At 50.6% G+C, this 15,054-nt stretch overlaps 1 protein-coding gene across 4 annotated transcripts in view; it reads left to right on the top strand.

Annotated features, from left to right (window-relative positions):
* SUFU (SUFU negative regulator of hedgehog signaling) overlaps positions 1 to 12,199 on the top strand; it is a 112,631-nt gene extending 100,432 nt beyond the window's left edge. For 3 of the 4 annotated variants that reach the window (XM_079136342.1, XM_079136341.1, XM_079136343.1), the window contains exons 11-12: positions 8,612 to 8,680; positions 11,097 to 12,199. In XM_079136342.1, coding sequence (XP_078992468.1) covers positions 8,612 to 8,680; positions 11,097 to 11,186 — 159 coding nt within the window. In that variant the 3' untranslated portion in view covers positions 11,187 to 12,199. The remainder of the gene's footprint in view (positions 1 to 8,611; positions 8,681 to 11,096) is intronic. The other variant, XR_013763191.1, reaches the window with a different exon arrangement.
* Positions 12,200 to 15,054: the final 2,855 nt, after the last annotated feature.

The raw sequence follows: 15,054 nt of genomic DNA, 5'->3' as shown, positions 1-15,054 counted from the left end.
CAAGGGTGAAGCAAGATGGAGTGTGTGTGGAAGTCACTCTCTAGCAGTTATATGAAAATCTCATGAGAATTCATAGGATTATCTGTGCCCAGACTTCGAACTGGGATGGGCAGGCCGGAGTCTCCTCCCATCAGTCAACTCTCCTTTTCTCCTGTGGAAACAGTTTGAGCAGAAACCTGCTGGCTTGCACATAGTGTCTGTTCTTCCTCTGCTTTTCCATTTGAAGGAAACTTAAGAGCTAATACCAGGAAGGGTGCTGGGGCTAACTAAGAGCCATCATCCTTCCAGCATCCACTCTATCCAGGTCTCTAAGGGGTGCTGTGCCTTTTTGGTTTTTGTTTGCTTTGGGTGGTTGGTGAAGGGTTTGATTATTTTGCCTTATCTCTCCCAGGAGTTTGTGGGCTAGGGATGTAGCTCAGTGGCATGAGTACTTGCCTAGCATGCAGGAACACCGCCAAAATGACAAAAATAAATAAAAAATAAGGAAAGGGAATCCTAATCCAGAAGGTGACCAAGGCTTGTTTGTAATGTGTTCGAGAGAACATGGGGGAATTACAGTAGATAGGAAGAGAATTTTGCTGGTTTTGTGGGTTTAATCCATTCCGGGGGTCTGTAAATCATATATACTCTTAATATGGGCATGTTTTTGTCCACGTGTGTCTGCTTGCAACAGAATTCTTCCTCCTTCAGGCTTGCCCCCACCACCACCACCAAAATCCTAACCTTTAATTAAAACAAACAGCAAACAAAGGACACCAACCACACTCCCCAGACTTAGCTGAGGTAGAAGTGGAAGCTAGTGCTTTAGGGATATTGTGTTCCATAAATTATCTTGCTTTTTTCCACTGTTGTTATTATATTGTTTCATAACGAAATTACTTTGAACCATAAAGTTATAAATACATTTTAAAAGTCCCACTTGGTAACATTAGATTTCTGTCCATGTGGTGTTGATAGTTACTGTAGCAAAAGCTCTGAAGTGTAACATTTGAAATTAGCCCAGCACAAGTGGAAAAGGCCTCCTGCTGCCCCCATGCCCCCGCCCCCACCCATGTCCCAGGTTGCCACTGCTGCCTCTGCTGAGAGCAGGAGAAAGCAGGCTGCTTCTCTGGGCAGAGCTGGTAAGTTGAGGGGTGGGGACTGTGCAGGAGACCCCAGGCCCTGAGAGTTCACAGGTTCCATTCCAGCAGATGATGTCATGCTATTAGGCCCTGACAGAAGTATCCTCATAGTGCATGTGTGTGTATTGAAGGTTTAGGTGCTTTTCCTGGGGAAAATAGGGTCTGGGGTCTCCCCAAATGCAAGAAGAAAGTCCACCCAGTCTTGTTTGGTGGTATCCTCAAAAGTGAACTTGCCCTTGGAGTTCTGCCATCCCCCTTGGAATGTCTTCCTGCCGTGAGGGCTGGGCTGGGCAACCTCTCCAGTTTTGGGCAGCCCAGGAAGCTTGGCCCCCAAAGGGATCAGCAAATGTCACCACGAGGCCCCTCAGTCATCATAGAAAGCCTTCCAGTCCCCACCCAACTCCAAAGCCCCTGATCCCCTGGCTCTTGGCATTCTCACTCCCAATACCACAACCCCCTCACTCCCTGGCAGCCCCTCAGTGAGCCCAGACTCTGAGCACCCGCTGACTCCTAGCACATGGTCCCCTCCTGTGGGCTGTTGCCTGGGGAACCGGGAAGCGGTGGGAACGAGCCGTTGGCCTCGGCATGTTTCAATAAAGTTGCTGTGCTGGGAGCTGCTTAATCAAAGGCCTGTGTTATGGGCTCATTAGTGTGGTCCACCACGGGCCAGCTCACAGGAGAGCTCCTGGGAAGGCTGGCTGAGGCCCCACTCCTGAGGCATGCACCCTTGATCACCAAGGGGTTTCTCAGGCCCTTTGCAAGGAGCCCTGGGAAACCCTCCGACCCTGCCCCCAGCCTGCTGGATTCTCAGCAGTGGAGCCAACACCCACACCAGTTCTCCTCCCCTCCCCGCAAGCAGTCAGCATTTTCTGTGTCTGACTGCCAGCCCACTTTCCCCTTTAGGGTCTCGCCTTGTGGTCACAGACAGCTTCCTTTAGCTTGTGGGAACCTGGGTTTGTAATGACTTGTGGGCCTCTCAGGGGTCTAACTGTTTCCCCAGGAGTCCAAAAGCTCCTGGAGGCCTGGGGTGAGACTTGCCATCACAGGTGAGGCCACCTGCACAGCACTAACGAGGGCCCCAGGACCCTGGAAGAGAGAGCCCAACACAGAGGCCTGCCCTTGCTCCCTGCAGGTGTTTCTTATGTTCCCAGAGCTTGGGGTGTCTCCATGGGCCTTATATGCCCAGGCCTGTTGGGGTAGAGGAGCAGGAAGGAGCTGAATATAGTAGATCCAGGAAGTGGAGAGACCCAGGCTTCTGTTCTCTTGGCTGCTGCTTGAACTCTCCCTGTGGGTCCCAGCTGAAGCAGGAGGGGTGGGATGACTTTCTTGCATCAGCCGTCAGCAGCCTTGGAAGCACTTACTCCCAGCCTTGGCACCTTGCTCTGGCTACTGGCCCAGGCCTGTTATCTCTTGGGGAAAAGGCAAGGCAGACATCACACATAGGGAAAGAGTGACAAAGGAAAGGCTGAGAAGAAAAGGCAAAGGTTAGGGAACCTGAGCCCTTTTCCAGAGCTTGTGGAATGGCCCCAGAGAGTCCTCCACACCCACTTTATCCTTGGTTGGCACCTACTCCCCCATCTTGACCATCTCGGGGTAACCCAGTGCCAGAGAAGTTAGGACTCTGGTGCACTGAAGAACAGGGCAGTGCCAGGTGGGTACAGTGCTTTAGGGGACGCCCCCAAGGCAGGAGTCCGTGGCATCTCTGCACTCTTTTTCCTTTCTGGAGGAGACACTTGTCTCTGTCTGCCCTACTTTGCTTTTTCATCCTTGTTGAGATTGGAAAATGTTATCAACCAGCTCTGAAGCTTTGCAGGAGGGCCTTGCCAAGGTCCTCTCCTGCCCCTTTATCCCGCAGCATCCTCTCACCCTGGTGACTTGGGAAAGCTTCTCCCTTCACCTGTTGACCCTGGGCTGTTGGTTTTCTGAGTAGAGTGCAGTGTCAGTCCCCAGCCAGGATGATGTGAAAGGGATAAGTTTCAGTTCCAGAGGTCACGGAGGGGTCACACCACCAGATCTAAGAATATTTTTTTAGGCACCACAGTGCTTTCTCAGCTGTGCAGTATCTGACTGTTCACCCAGGTAATGCCCCCAACCCTAGCCACTCCCTAGCAGCCCATAGTGGGAGGTCCCAGGCTTGGCAGAGATCGCCCAACAGCTGTTTTCAAGTGGCCTCTGCTGTTCACAGTCAGGCTTGAGGAATTGCTGCTGAGCTCTCCCCCTTGCCCGAGGATAAACTCCCCACATCCTGAATTCTCCTGCCATTTGGATGCTCTGTGGAAGTCAACTTGGGAATCCCCGGCTCAGACCTGGGAGGCTCCTCTTTGATGTGTACTACTTCTCCTTCCACTGGTGAACCTGGCCACACCTGTTCTCTCTGGAGACCTTTGCTTGGGATGTTGCAGAGTCCTTATTGTCCAGGGGCATACCTGTTGAGCTTTAAATCCCAGCTGTATGCCTGGGGAAGATACCTCCCTTGCAGTAGAAGACCATAATGCTCAACAGTGTCCCCAGCAGCCAGAACAGAAGAGTCAGCTTTCTTCTGACCACTAAAGCCAACTTCTTGCCACCCACCAAGAACAGGAAATGAATGAGTGAGGCCTCACTGTGCCCCCACTGTCCGCAAGCACATACCTCTGCCTCCTCCCAGTGCATGATGGGGGGTGGGGGGAAGCTATAGGCTATTTCCTGGCTTTTGTCTGACCCTAGTGGGGGGAGGGTCATACCAGACAGGACTGCTTACTTGTCCCTGCCTCCTCTACTGCCATTGTGGGTGCCAGAGCAACTCCTTGGCAGGCTTTGCCACTATAAACAACACATTTCCTTCCCCAAGAGAAGGAAAGGGAGGGAAGAGAAAGCCAAACTTGTTGGGAAGCAAGAACAACGTGTCAACATGAAGAGCAAACAAGGCCCTAGACAAAGTGCTAATTGTCGTACCAAGGGGAAGGAATGGATATTGCCAGCCACTCAGAAATATCATTGACCTCAGAAATATTATTGACCACAGACATTTGAATCAGCATCAGATCAGCAGCAGCTGGGCCCCTGCCTGCAGCACAGCCGGGCCTGCCCAGGACAGGCACTGACAAAAGATCACTTTTCAGGTTCCTTTCTGGAACTTGCTGGAGCATGGGGAGTTGAGAGGTTGTTGACAGTCTTCCCTCACCAACTACCAGCCAGACTGTCCTAAAGCACCTGGTGTGAGCCCACTGGAGTAAGGTACCGGCCTAGGTGGCGGTGGGGAGAGAGGAGCCATTATTCTCACAGCTCAGCCAATTAGAGCAGTAGCCACCAACTATTGGCTAAGCCTTTGCCCAAACCCCTTCCCCTCTGTGCCTATTTCCTAGCACTCCCTCCATCATGATCTCCTGAGGTACATTTTAAAAATGCAGATGCTATCCAGGTACAGTGACAGGCCTCTTAGGGATTACAAGTTTGAGGCCAGTCCAGGCAACTTCATGAGACCTGTCTTAAAATTTTAACAACAGAAGAAGAAGAAGGACTGGGGATGTAGCTCAGTATCGTAGAGCACTTGTCCAACATGCACAATATCCTGGGTTCAGCCCCCACTACTGGAAAAAAAAAAAAAAAAAGAAAATATAGATTTCTTGGCTTTGCCCTGAGCATTCTGATTCAGGAGGGCTTAGTGCCTGGCATCTTCATGTTTTTCAAAAGCCTCACAGGGGCTGGTGCTCACCTGTAATCCCAGAAGCTGGGGAGGCTGAGGCAGGAGGATCATGAATTCAAAGCCAGCCTCAGCAGTTTAGTGAGGGTCTTAAGCAACACAGTGAGACCCTGTCTCCAAATAAAATATAAAAAAAAGCCTGAGCATGTGGTTCAGTGATTAAGCTCCCCTGGGTTCAATCCCTGGTACCAAAAAAAAAAAAAAAAAAAGAGCCTCAAAAGAAAGTATGCCTCTCATTCAAGGGTCACCTCACTCCAAGGGCAGTTTGTGCACAAACCTAAATGCTTTATATCTGGCTCTTCATGAGTGCAAATACAAAAGGGTAAAGTTGTCATCATTGTCATTATTATTGGTGCTGCTCTTTTCTGAGCTAGCAGAACTGTTAAAATGTAGGGGCTCACCAGGCTGGCCTAGAAATTTGCCATACTGGCTCCACTTGGAAACCATCTTGGGGTATGGTTTGCTTTCCTTTCCAGATGTTCAGCCTGGATTTCTAACAGCTGCATGTCTGTGATACTTTGGGCTCCAGCTCTGTTGAACTGAGAGTGTGGTCAGGAGCTGTGTGGCTGGCTCAGGCTGGTAGAAGTTTTCCAGGCCACTGGTAGAAGCCAGGCAACCTTCACCTCCCCCATCAGAGGACAGAGAGACCAGCCCTAAGTATACAGGTTTCTAGGGTTGGGGTAAAAAGCATCCTCTCATCTTGGCACCCACTTATCTGCATAAAAGAGATGAGAGTTACCTCCCATGCAGGATCACCTTAGAATTCCATGATGAGATTCAGGCCAAACACCTAGCAGAGTACCTGTGTGGGGGGGAGTCACTGCTCCTGCTATTGGCCATTTTAACTGTCACCTTCATAGCCATTACCATTATTATTTGTGGCAAAGCCAAGTAGCTCCACGGGGACCCAGTGAGCTTCAGGTGCTCCAAGCCTCAGACCTGCACAGGCTCTTCCCACAGCTGCATCACAACGGTGAGTCTGTTCCTTGTGAGAGCTCCCAGGAGCTGCTCCATCATAGCTGTCTATCTCCAGTGTCCTGTTGATAAGATCTGTTAACATTCTCAGCTCTAGTTCTGAAATATACAAAGAACAGGGCCTGTTTGTTCAATCCAAGCTTCTAAGGTTTAACTCCCAAAGGAAATTAAATTAGGTGCCTGGAGCTATGACAGTCTGTCGTGTTTCTTTGCAGAGAATGTCACCCTTAATATCATGCAGATCTCATGTATAATTTTTCCCCTTTAATTCTTTTAAAAATAATGTGAGCTTTCCAGCAGAAACCAGCAAATCACTAAAAGTGAAAATGGAGAAGTGACTAGAATTTGTCCTCCTTTATAGTCTTGCCATCCCCTCCCCCAACTGAGTATAAAATAAGTCCACACACAGATGGTGTGGTGTTTGGTGGTGGCGCTGCTAAAAGCCTCCATAACTCACCCTTTCCCAGCACCACTTCAGACCTCTGTCAGAGGAACTGACTTAGGACTGGACTCAGTGCTAGTTGCATTACTTTCCTGTTGTTGTGAAACAACTCCCTTCGGAGTCTCACTGGGTGGCCTTCATCTCTGTAAACCCGCCCCATGCCCCATTTCACCCCAGCACTAGTTATAGGCCCCGACCTATTGACCACTCTGGCAGAAAGATGCTCCCTCAATTATTTGTGGGTTAGAAGTAAGCCCAGCCTGGCCCGACTGGAGCCATTGTATTATAACTGGGTTTGAGGTATGCTTATGTTTGTGCTAGCATTTGCAGAGATGGCAACAAGCCCCGGAAATGCCAAAACTATAAATGTGACTTTTATATTACTCAAGCAGACTGGTGATAACTGGTAGAGAAACTCTGGAATTGGTGGCCAGGGAAGCGGGGAGGGAAGTTCCCCTGGGATAAGAGTATGAAGAACAAGGGGTTGGGCTTCAGGAGAGCTGGGTGTGAGTTTAGCTGGGTATAATTACAGTTTGGGAAGAATTTGGAGGAAGAACAAGAAGAGGACACCTTGGGTGGGCACTCCCCCGGACCAGCTTTGCCCTTTCTAACTTGTCCCTTTCCTCACTTGAGGCCTGAGCTCCTACAACAGATGCTTTGGTGAAGAGATGTGGCCTAGTGGTCAGAGCTTTTGTTCCTAACTGTGGGCTTCTATCCTGGGAAGATGGGTCCTGTCAACCAAGGGAAGGCTAGTTCAATGGGATATGGGCTGCCTTCATGCCTATCCTTAAAATTGATACATGAGCAAATGTTGTGGCACTAAAAGTTCAGGATTTAGAAGCAGTACTTCAAGAACTAAGTACTTGACATGATTGGGATATGTGCTGTAGGCCATGTGCTGTAACCTGTCTGTGCCTCAGTTTCCTCATCTGTAAGGATACTGAAAGAGATAAGTTAAATGTTTGGTCATCAAGTGCCTGGTATGATGGTGATTTTTCTACTCATCTGAGGGTAGTTTTCTCATTTGTCCACCCACCCCATCAACTTACTTCCTTAGGGGTCCATCCTCAAGGACCCTTCTTGCTTGCTTTCCTTTCTCTGCCACTTCACTTTATCTCACATGTGGAAACTTCTGTTCTGATCAGAGCAAACAACTCCCAGGCGAAACCTGATGGGTATTTTCTCAAGTTCTTAATTCTCATCCTTCTCACAAAGAGGGTTTCCCTCAGAGGAACTTCTCACTTTGGCCTTCACCCCATTGACATTCTTCCTCTGTGCCCTGCCCAGGGTGCTCACTGTTTGCAGTGAGAGGTGGAGAGGCAGGTAGAGACACAGCCTTGGGGAAGCCCTATGGACAAGGACTGAGAGGATAAAGAGGAAAGGGCCAGAATCTGGAAGAGGAAAGACATCTTTAGCCAAGCCTGAGGTGGTGCAGGCATGGGGTGAGCATGGTTTACCAGAGCAATGGGATGCTTAAGGGGCCCATCAAGTTGAGGAAGACCTGATGTTAGAGGCCTTGAGCATCTGTGGGCATTCCCACTGACTGAGAAAATATGTTTAGGGGTTGAGGGTATTGATTTTGTCAGCCAAATAGGATTAGACTGTCCAAAGCATGAGATGATGACCGGTGTCAGGCTAGCAACAGAGTGGGAAACTGAACAGGGCCTAGGGAAGAGGCATCTCTGGAGTCTTGAAGAACTCAGTGCTGATTATACCAGCAGGGCAAGGGCTTGGGAGCCAGCCTGAGAACATGAATACTGTGGGTGGAAAAGGAGGTTGAGAGTCCTTCCCCATCTGTAAAATGAGAGAGGTCAGTCCACAATATTCAAATTCACCAGCTCAGACATTCTTGGATGTACCTTCAGGGGCATTTCTAGATTCCAGACAGTGCTTGTATTCTAAAGCCAAACAGATTCCTTTTGTCCTACCAAGTCAGTGGGGGGAGGGGGTGGAAACATGTGAGCCTGATGGGGCAAGAAGGATGTTGGCAACTTCTCTGCTCTAGGACTTTTCTGTCCCTGTCCCCCTATCTCACCCTGCAACATGCAGGAGATCTGAACAGCCAAAATAGGGTGGTTCCCCCCACACCAATTTCCATCTCCCTTCTGGGAACAGCACTACCCACCCTCCAGATGTCCCTACCACACATCCCCACTGTCCTCTGACCCCTCTTCCTTCTCTGCCCCACTCTGGTGATATTACAGGCAGGTGGTGGTGGGAGGCATTGGGGGTGTGTGGTTGGGGATAGGTCTCAAGAATTTCCCTCTGTCCCTAGAACTGAGCAATAGGCTGATGCCTCCTCCATGGCCAGAAGAAAGATCCATAACTTAGCAGTTGGCAAAAAGATCATGTATTTAAAAAATAAAAGTCTGCCTTGTGCCTTCTTCCCAGATTTTGTTGACTGAAGAATTTGTAGAGAAAATGTTGGAGGACTTAGAAGATTTGACTTCTCCAGAGGAAGTAAGCGTGTTTGATTTCTCTCTCATTGTGGGGCTGGTCTCTGGGTGTGTGTGTATGCGTGTCTGTATCTGCAGGCTGCTCTCTGAGGTGCTGGGATAGGCTGGAGAAGTGCCCCCAGGAATGTTAAATGGCTTCATTTCTCTTCTGTTTCCATGAACCACCACCATCCCCTGCTCCACCTCCGCCCTTGTGAGGACACCCAGCAAATTGTCTGAATTGCCAGCTCTTGAGAACCTCATTGAAGAGGCAGCCAGGGCCTTCAGGCCAGTACGAGTTCTCCCTAGCCCCTGCTGTTTGCTGGCAGGTTCTGAACAGAAAGCCCATTCTGCTGCCAGAGAACATTCTACCAGGGAGCTCTGGTGGGCAATGAAGGACTCCTGCTCTTGCCTTGGGCCACCCAGGAGCCACTCTTCCTTCTTTCTTCAGCTCTCCCCTCTTAGTCTCCTCTTCCAAGTTAGCTCAGAGTCTGAGGAATGGCAGGCCAGGTGGGGTTGTGCCTTCTCTTGGTTACTTCTCTGGGATATAGGAATGGAGTCCATAATCCCCTTTGTTTTTCTTCCTTGTTCCCAGCATCCTCATTTGTGAGACTTACCTCATCCTGGAAAGTCCCTTCTCCTCCACCCCCCGGCTCCCGCTAACCAGCACCCCAGCGGGATCTGAGTCTTCCTGGCCTGGATGCCTGATGGGCTAGTGGAACATTAGCAAGCTGCCCAGGCCTCTGGAGAGCTCTTCTTGGCCCTCCCTTCCCTGTGGCAGAGACAGACCCTTCCCTTGCCTTATCTGCCAGGAAATGTGCTTGGGGGAGAGCTCTTTTACCTCCCAGGGGCCAGGCTTTCAAGCCAGAGAGGGAGGCCAAGCAGGACCTTTGAGCTACCAGGGCTCCTAGGACACAGAGGCCTCTGAAGTTCATGAGACTACAAATGCTCAGGGTGGGCCATCCTGGCCAGGTTTCTGGCTGAACAGGAACTCTTCAGAGCCAGTCACCCCAATAAGGCAGTGTCTTCTGTGTCCTCTGGGATACAGTTTTGATAAATTAATTCATTTATACATTCCAAAGTCATCAAGCACCCAGTCAGTGCCAACTAATCAACTCCCACAAGTCACTGGTCTCTGAAGCCTGGCTCCCTATTCAGTCAGGCCAGAGCCAGCTGCCCAGAAGTGCTTCCGGAGAGGCCTTGTCACACTGGGGTGGCACTGCGCCAGGCTGTTGCTTTGAGCTTGGGTGTTGAGGGAGTGGGAGGGGGACAGTCCAGGCAAAAGGGATAAGAGCCAGGGGAGCTTAGAAAAGTAGGTCACTAAAAATGACTTTTTTTTTTTTTTTTTTTTTTTTTTTGCTTTCCTGTCCAGAGGCTATCCCCACACCCTGCCCCACTCTCCACTTTGTCCTGGCATGGACAGTTCCCCATCAGAGGGAGGGCAGAGGGAGTCAGCCAGGAAGTATCAGGGCCTGTTCACCTCCAGCCCAGCTCCAGACAGGCTGAGAGCAGTTTTCTCCTTTCTATCCTGGCCCTAACTTGTGACTTAGCTCCAGGATAGTGGGAATCATAAAAAACAGACCCTGTTTCCAAGCTCCAGTATTAGCCCAAGTCATTGAGTATTCATTGAGCACCAACTGTGTGCCAAACTACATGCAAGGTACTAAAATCCAGAAAAAAACGAGATGTCAGCTTCTTCCCTTCCCCACCAGAAGCCCCCAGGTTAGCAGGAGAAACAACACTAGAAGCTGATCAGTTATTCCTGGGGTAGGATCTGAAGACCCTGTCTCTCCTTGGCCATCACTCTGCGCTAGGAATTCCAGAGAGAGCAGCATAGGAATTTGTTCCTTCTGAGGATGCACAAGGCCCAGATCACACTGATCCTGCTCCTCTGTTTCCACCAAGGCCACCAGTGAAGGCCTAACTTTGGAGCTGAACTAGGGCCTCCTTCCCTTTGAAACCTTTGGCAAAGGCTATGGAGGATAGGTTCCAGGGTCCTTCCCACACTAGCCTTGAAAAGAGAGGCCATGGCAATGACAGACCTCAAGCCACTTCCCTGTAGCATCTGCACCCTGCCCTGGCCTGCCATGCTCCAGCCTCTGGGCCTCAGGGAGCAGATTCCATACATGCTTGTGGCTGGAGGCAGAACCAAGGAAGTGAGCAGGAGGGAGATCAGCATAGTTAAAAAAGAGCTGGAAAACACGCCTCCTCCAAGCTGGTTAGTTATTGGCAGGGCAAGGAGAAAGAAGAGACTAGGGAATTCCAGCAGCTTTATCCCAGCTGCCCACCTGGGTCTAGCATTTGAGAATGCAGCTGGTAGCCAGTGACTGTCTTGCCCCCAGTACCCCAGAGACAGTGCCTGGGCGAGCATCCTGCCTTTCTTTTGGCCTCTTCCACTGCTAACCACATGTACTCTGAATCTGTGCTTGCTTCCTCCACAGTTCAAACTTCCCAAAGAGTACAGCTGGCCTGAAAAGAAGCTCAAAGTCTCCATCCTTCCGGATGTGGTATTCGACAGTCCTCTGCACTAGCCTGGGCTGGGCCCTGCTGGGGCCAAGGGGAGCCCAGCTGCTCTCTAGTGACTTCTGGTATAACAACTGCATAAAAGGACAAGTGTGAGGACGACTGTGCAACTGCCATGCATGGCCACAGGCCCCCACCTCACTTCCAGCTCAGGGGCCTTGCCCCCCAGCCAGCCAAGCCCACCTGACCAGGCCCTCGTCCCACTGGGCCAGTAAGCAGGCACATGCAAACCCTCCCCACCTCCTGGCACCACAGGTTCTGGTTTGAGATTTGACTCTGGACCCTTGATGTGCCCTTGGGTGGAGACAGGCCTTGTCCTCATCTACCCCTGCCACCCAGACCGGTGCAGAGTACATGTGGGTGGCTGCCCAGTTCAGCCCCGCACATCTTTGCTCATTCAGCTGCTCCAGCCATGGAACAATCCCTATGATCACTGATCACGTTTGATTTTCTTCCTTATTTTATTTTGTAGAAACCAAATCATATTTTATAGCGTGGCAAAGATGTCCAGAAGCCATCTGTATAATGTTTTTTAAACAGAACTTTATTCCCAGGTGAACTTTCTCATTCTCTCAAACAGGGGCCTGGGGCTCTGTTGGCCCCTGTGCCTCCACCAGAGGAGGAGCCCAGATCCTGGAGCAGTCCCTGCTTCCCAGAGGAACTTTTCTTCCTATCTGGGCCGGAGGAGCCTGGGCACTCTACATACAGCCTCGAGCCCAGTTAAGCTGGTGCCAGGAAGCAGTGCTGCTGCTATTTTCCAAGTGAACTTGGTCCCCACAAGGTTCAGGGGTCTTCAGGGACTCAAAGATTTGGTGGCCCCAGTCTCAACTTCCAGACCTTTCCCACGACCAGGCCTACCAGGAGAAGGCAAAACACACCACATTGTACACCTCACAGACCATTGCCATCTGCTACTCAGGGCCTAGGTCTCCAGCTCTTCGACCACCCCTGTCCCCTTTCCTCATCCTCTAGGCTTGCCAGCACCCAGGCTGCAGGACTCTGGCTTATTAAAAATTGAAAAATCAGTCTTTCACCATTTCTTTCACTTTGATTTTGCTTATACTGCTCTCTGCCAGCCCACCCAGCCCTGCCCCAATATTCCCTGCATCCATTCTTTTCTCGTTTTTCATCCCCTTTTCATTGTCCTGTCTCCTTTCTGCATCCTGGCCTCTTGTGGTGCTTTGTCCCTCAACCCCAGTCCTACAGATCTCACAGTTTGCCTTCCAGAAGCCAACCTATCTCTGGCCCACTCTTCTGGAGTTCTCTGGAATTGTCTCACACTTCTGACCTGGAATTAGCAAGCCCCTTTCCTGTCCTTTTAGCCTCTAGGGAACTTCCAAAATCACCCTTCAGACCTCTCCAAAGTAAAGTTTTGTTTGTCATGGACCACACAGGGCTCCTCCCTGGCTCTGTTTGGCTCCACCACTCACATGGGCACTACCCCAGGTACATCAGGAGGCCCTTAGTACAGAATCCCTCTGATGAGATATCCAGCCTCCAAGAGCTGCCTCCAAGGTCATGAAGGATGGCTGGGGTCTCCAAGGAACAGGAGTTGAACTTCACAAAGGGGCCACTAGGCCCAGACCCTTCTATACAACTCCAGGGTTATCCTGTTAAGGCTGCTAAGCTCAGAATGCCAAGGCAGATAGCCTGAAGTATGTGGGAGAGACTGGCCTCAGGCCCCTCCAGCCAAGAAACAAGCCTCTCTGGACTGTGCCTGCTGCCCTGAAGACTTTCCCCAAAGGGTGCTGGCTGACCTTCATCCACGCTGGCAGCTCCGCCTCTGAAGCTCTTATCTTCTGACATTTCATGGTCAGAGAGGCACCATCATGAATTTGCCATCCTACCATCCCAACCAGCATCTCCCCAAATTCTGCCTTCCTGGGAGCTGCCTAAGGGATCCCTGCTACAGCTTGCCCTACCTCTATCTGCCTACTTTGGAGAGGGGGTGCATTTTCTGAGCTAAGTTTTGTCATCGGTATGCAAAACATCTGATCAACAACTTGCCCCAGGCCTACAGGACCTTTGTAGACTGATGGCATCACCAGCTTGGTGGCCCTGAGCTTGGAGAAGTTGGGAATGGCAGGAGGGAACAGGAAAGCTCTGGATGATAAGCCCAGGAAGCCTGGGGCCCCTTTCTACCCCCACCATATTAGGAGCCTCATGAACATCCAAGATCCTGCTGGTGCCGAGCACCCATTATTTCTCTAAAGAACAGTGGCTCCAGGAGAGGGAAAGGCCTCAGCCATTGCTCACCAGGTCTTTCCCGTGGACTCTGAGGTTTCTCAGGGAGGAGGTTTTCCAATGAGCTGCTGGCTGATGAGAGGGGACCCTGACAGGATCAAGCAAACCTGACCTTGTATGGTCCCCAGCACAGCTTCCAGCACATGGTGGGTACTCAGTAAATGGACTCCTTCTTTCCCTCCCTGCAACTCATATGGGTCAAGGAGGCAGGGACCCTCCCTTTGTCTCCCTCTGTCTGCCCCTTCTGCAGGCTTGCTCAGTCCTACTCTATCTTTCCAAGTCCCTGGTATTGAAAGCTTCAGAGAAGGGGTTCCCTGCTTGCTGTACTTGCTGCTATCTAAGGCAGACTTCTGTGGCTACCAAGTCCACTCTGGGCTGTAAGAGGTTGACTGCCATTCTGAGGGGACAAGGACGCTCTGCAAGGTCTTTGGCCTGGCAGGGAAGTTGGTGCCTCCTATTCGTCCATAGGCAAGGCTCTGGGCCAGGGACTGGGAAGCCTTTGGGTGAGTCTAAAAGGGCTACAGAATTCTTAAAACCAGACCCAAGGTCTTGGGATGGTTTTAGAGACTGAGTTGAGAGTGGGGAGAAAAACTGAAGGTTGGTGCCCCTATGGGGCGACCAGTGGAGAACTCCCTGGACTGTATTTTTTTAATCTGATCTTCCCTCTCTGCCTTCCAGGACGCCTATGTCAGGTGAGGTGCCTGGGTTCCTGTTACAAGTCAGGAACCCTGTAGGAAGGCCCTGCCTTTTGTATAAGTACCTGAATGCTGCAAGAAGCAGACTTTTGTAAATTTTATATTAGTTTTTAATGTCAGTGGTGACTCCAACCCTGGGGCTGCAGCCAGCCTAGGGCTTTTGTAAGAATTTTTGAGTGACTCACTTAGATGTCGTTCCTTCTTGCCCCTCTTCCTCTGTGTAATGTAAGTGCATTAAACATATTTGCAGAAGTGCCTGAGTCCTGTGCTCCTTTCTGGCTGCCTGGAGTAGTGGAGCAGGAAGCCTGGTGCCCAGATAGCCACTTGGAAGAAGCAGGATTGGGGAAGACGAGAGGAGTATTGTTGGGAGTGCAGGTGGTGACTACAGTCATGCCAAAAGGTGCTGGGATAGGCTTTCCCTCATGGGTTTCGATTTTTCTGAGGTCAGAGGGTTGAAGCTAGAAAACCAATCTGGACCCTCTCTGTGCCACTCTCTTACTCTTCTCACCAAACCCCGTGTTACCTTTAGAAGAGGGGCCCAACAGGTGGGGAAGGTAGAACTTCCTCACCTCCAGTTTAGAAGTCCTTGTTCTTTCTCCCAGCTAACTACTCCCCTCACCAAGCATCTAAATTCAATATCCTAATTCAGAGCTTAGGTTCAGGACTAAGGATTGGAAGGAAAGGCATCTCAGATCCAGCTGCACCCACTGGTGGACACAGACCAGCCCACCCTTGCTAGCAGCTTCTCTAGGCCTGGGCTAGGTAGATGTATCTTCCTTCCTTGGACTACCCTGCAGCTACTGTCTCTCCAGGGCCCATGATGGGGGCCCAGGGAGGCAAGGTGGTGTCTGCATTTAGAGTTCTTGGAACCTGTGCGACCACCCAGGACCCCCATTCTTTTTTTTTTTTTTTTTTTTTTTTTTTTTTTCTAAAGACA

The sequence above is a fragment of the Sciurus vulgaris genome, assembly GCF_902686455.1.
Source record: "Sciurus vulgaris genome assembly, chromosome: 4".
NCBI lineage: Eukaryota > Metazoa > Chordata > Mammalia > Rodentia > Sciuridae > Sciurus > Sciurus vulgaris.
This window is presented reverse-complemented; position numbering and strand designations above follow the sequence as displayed.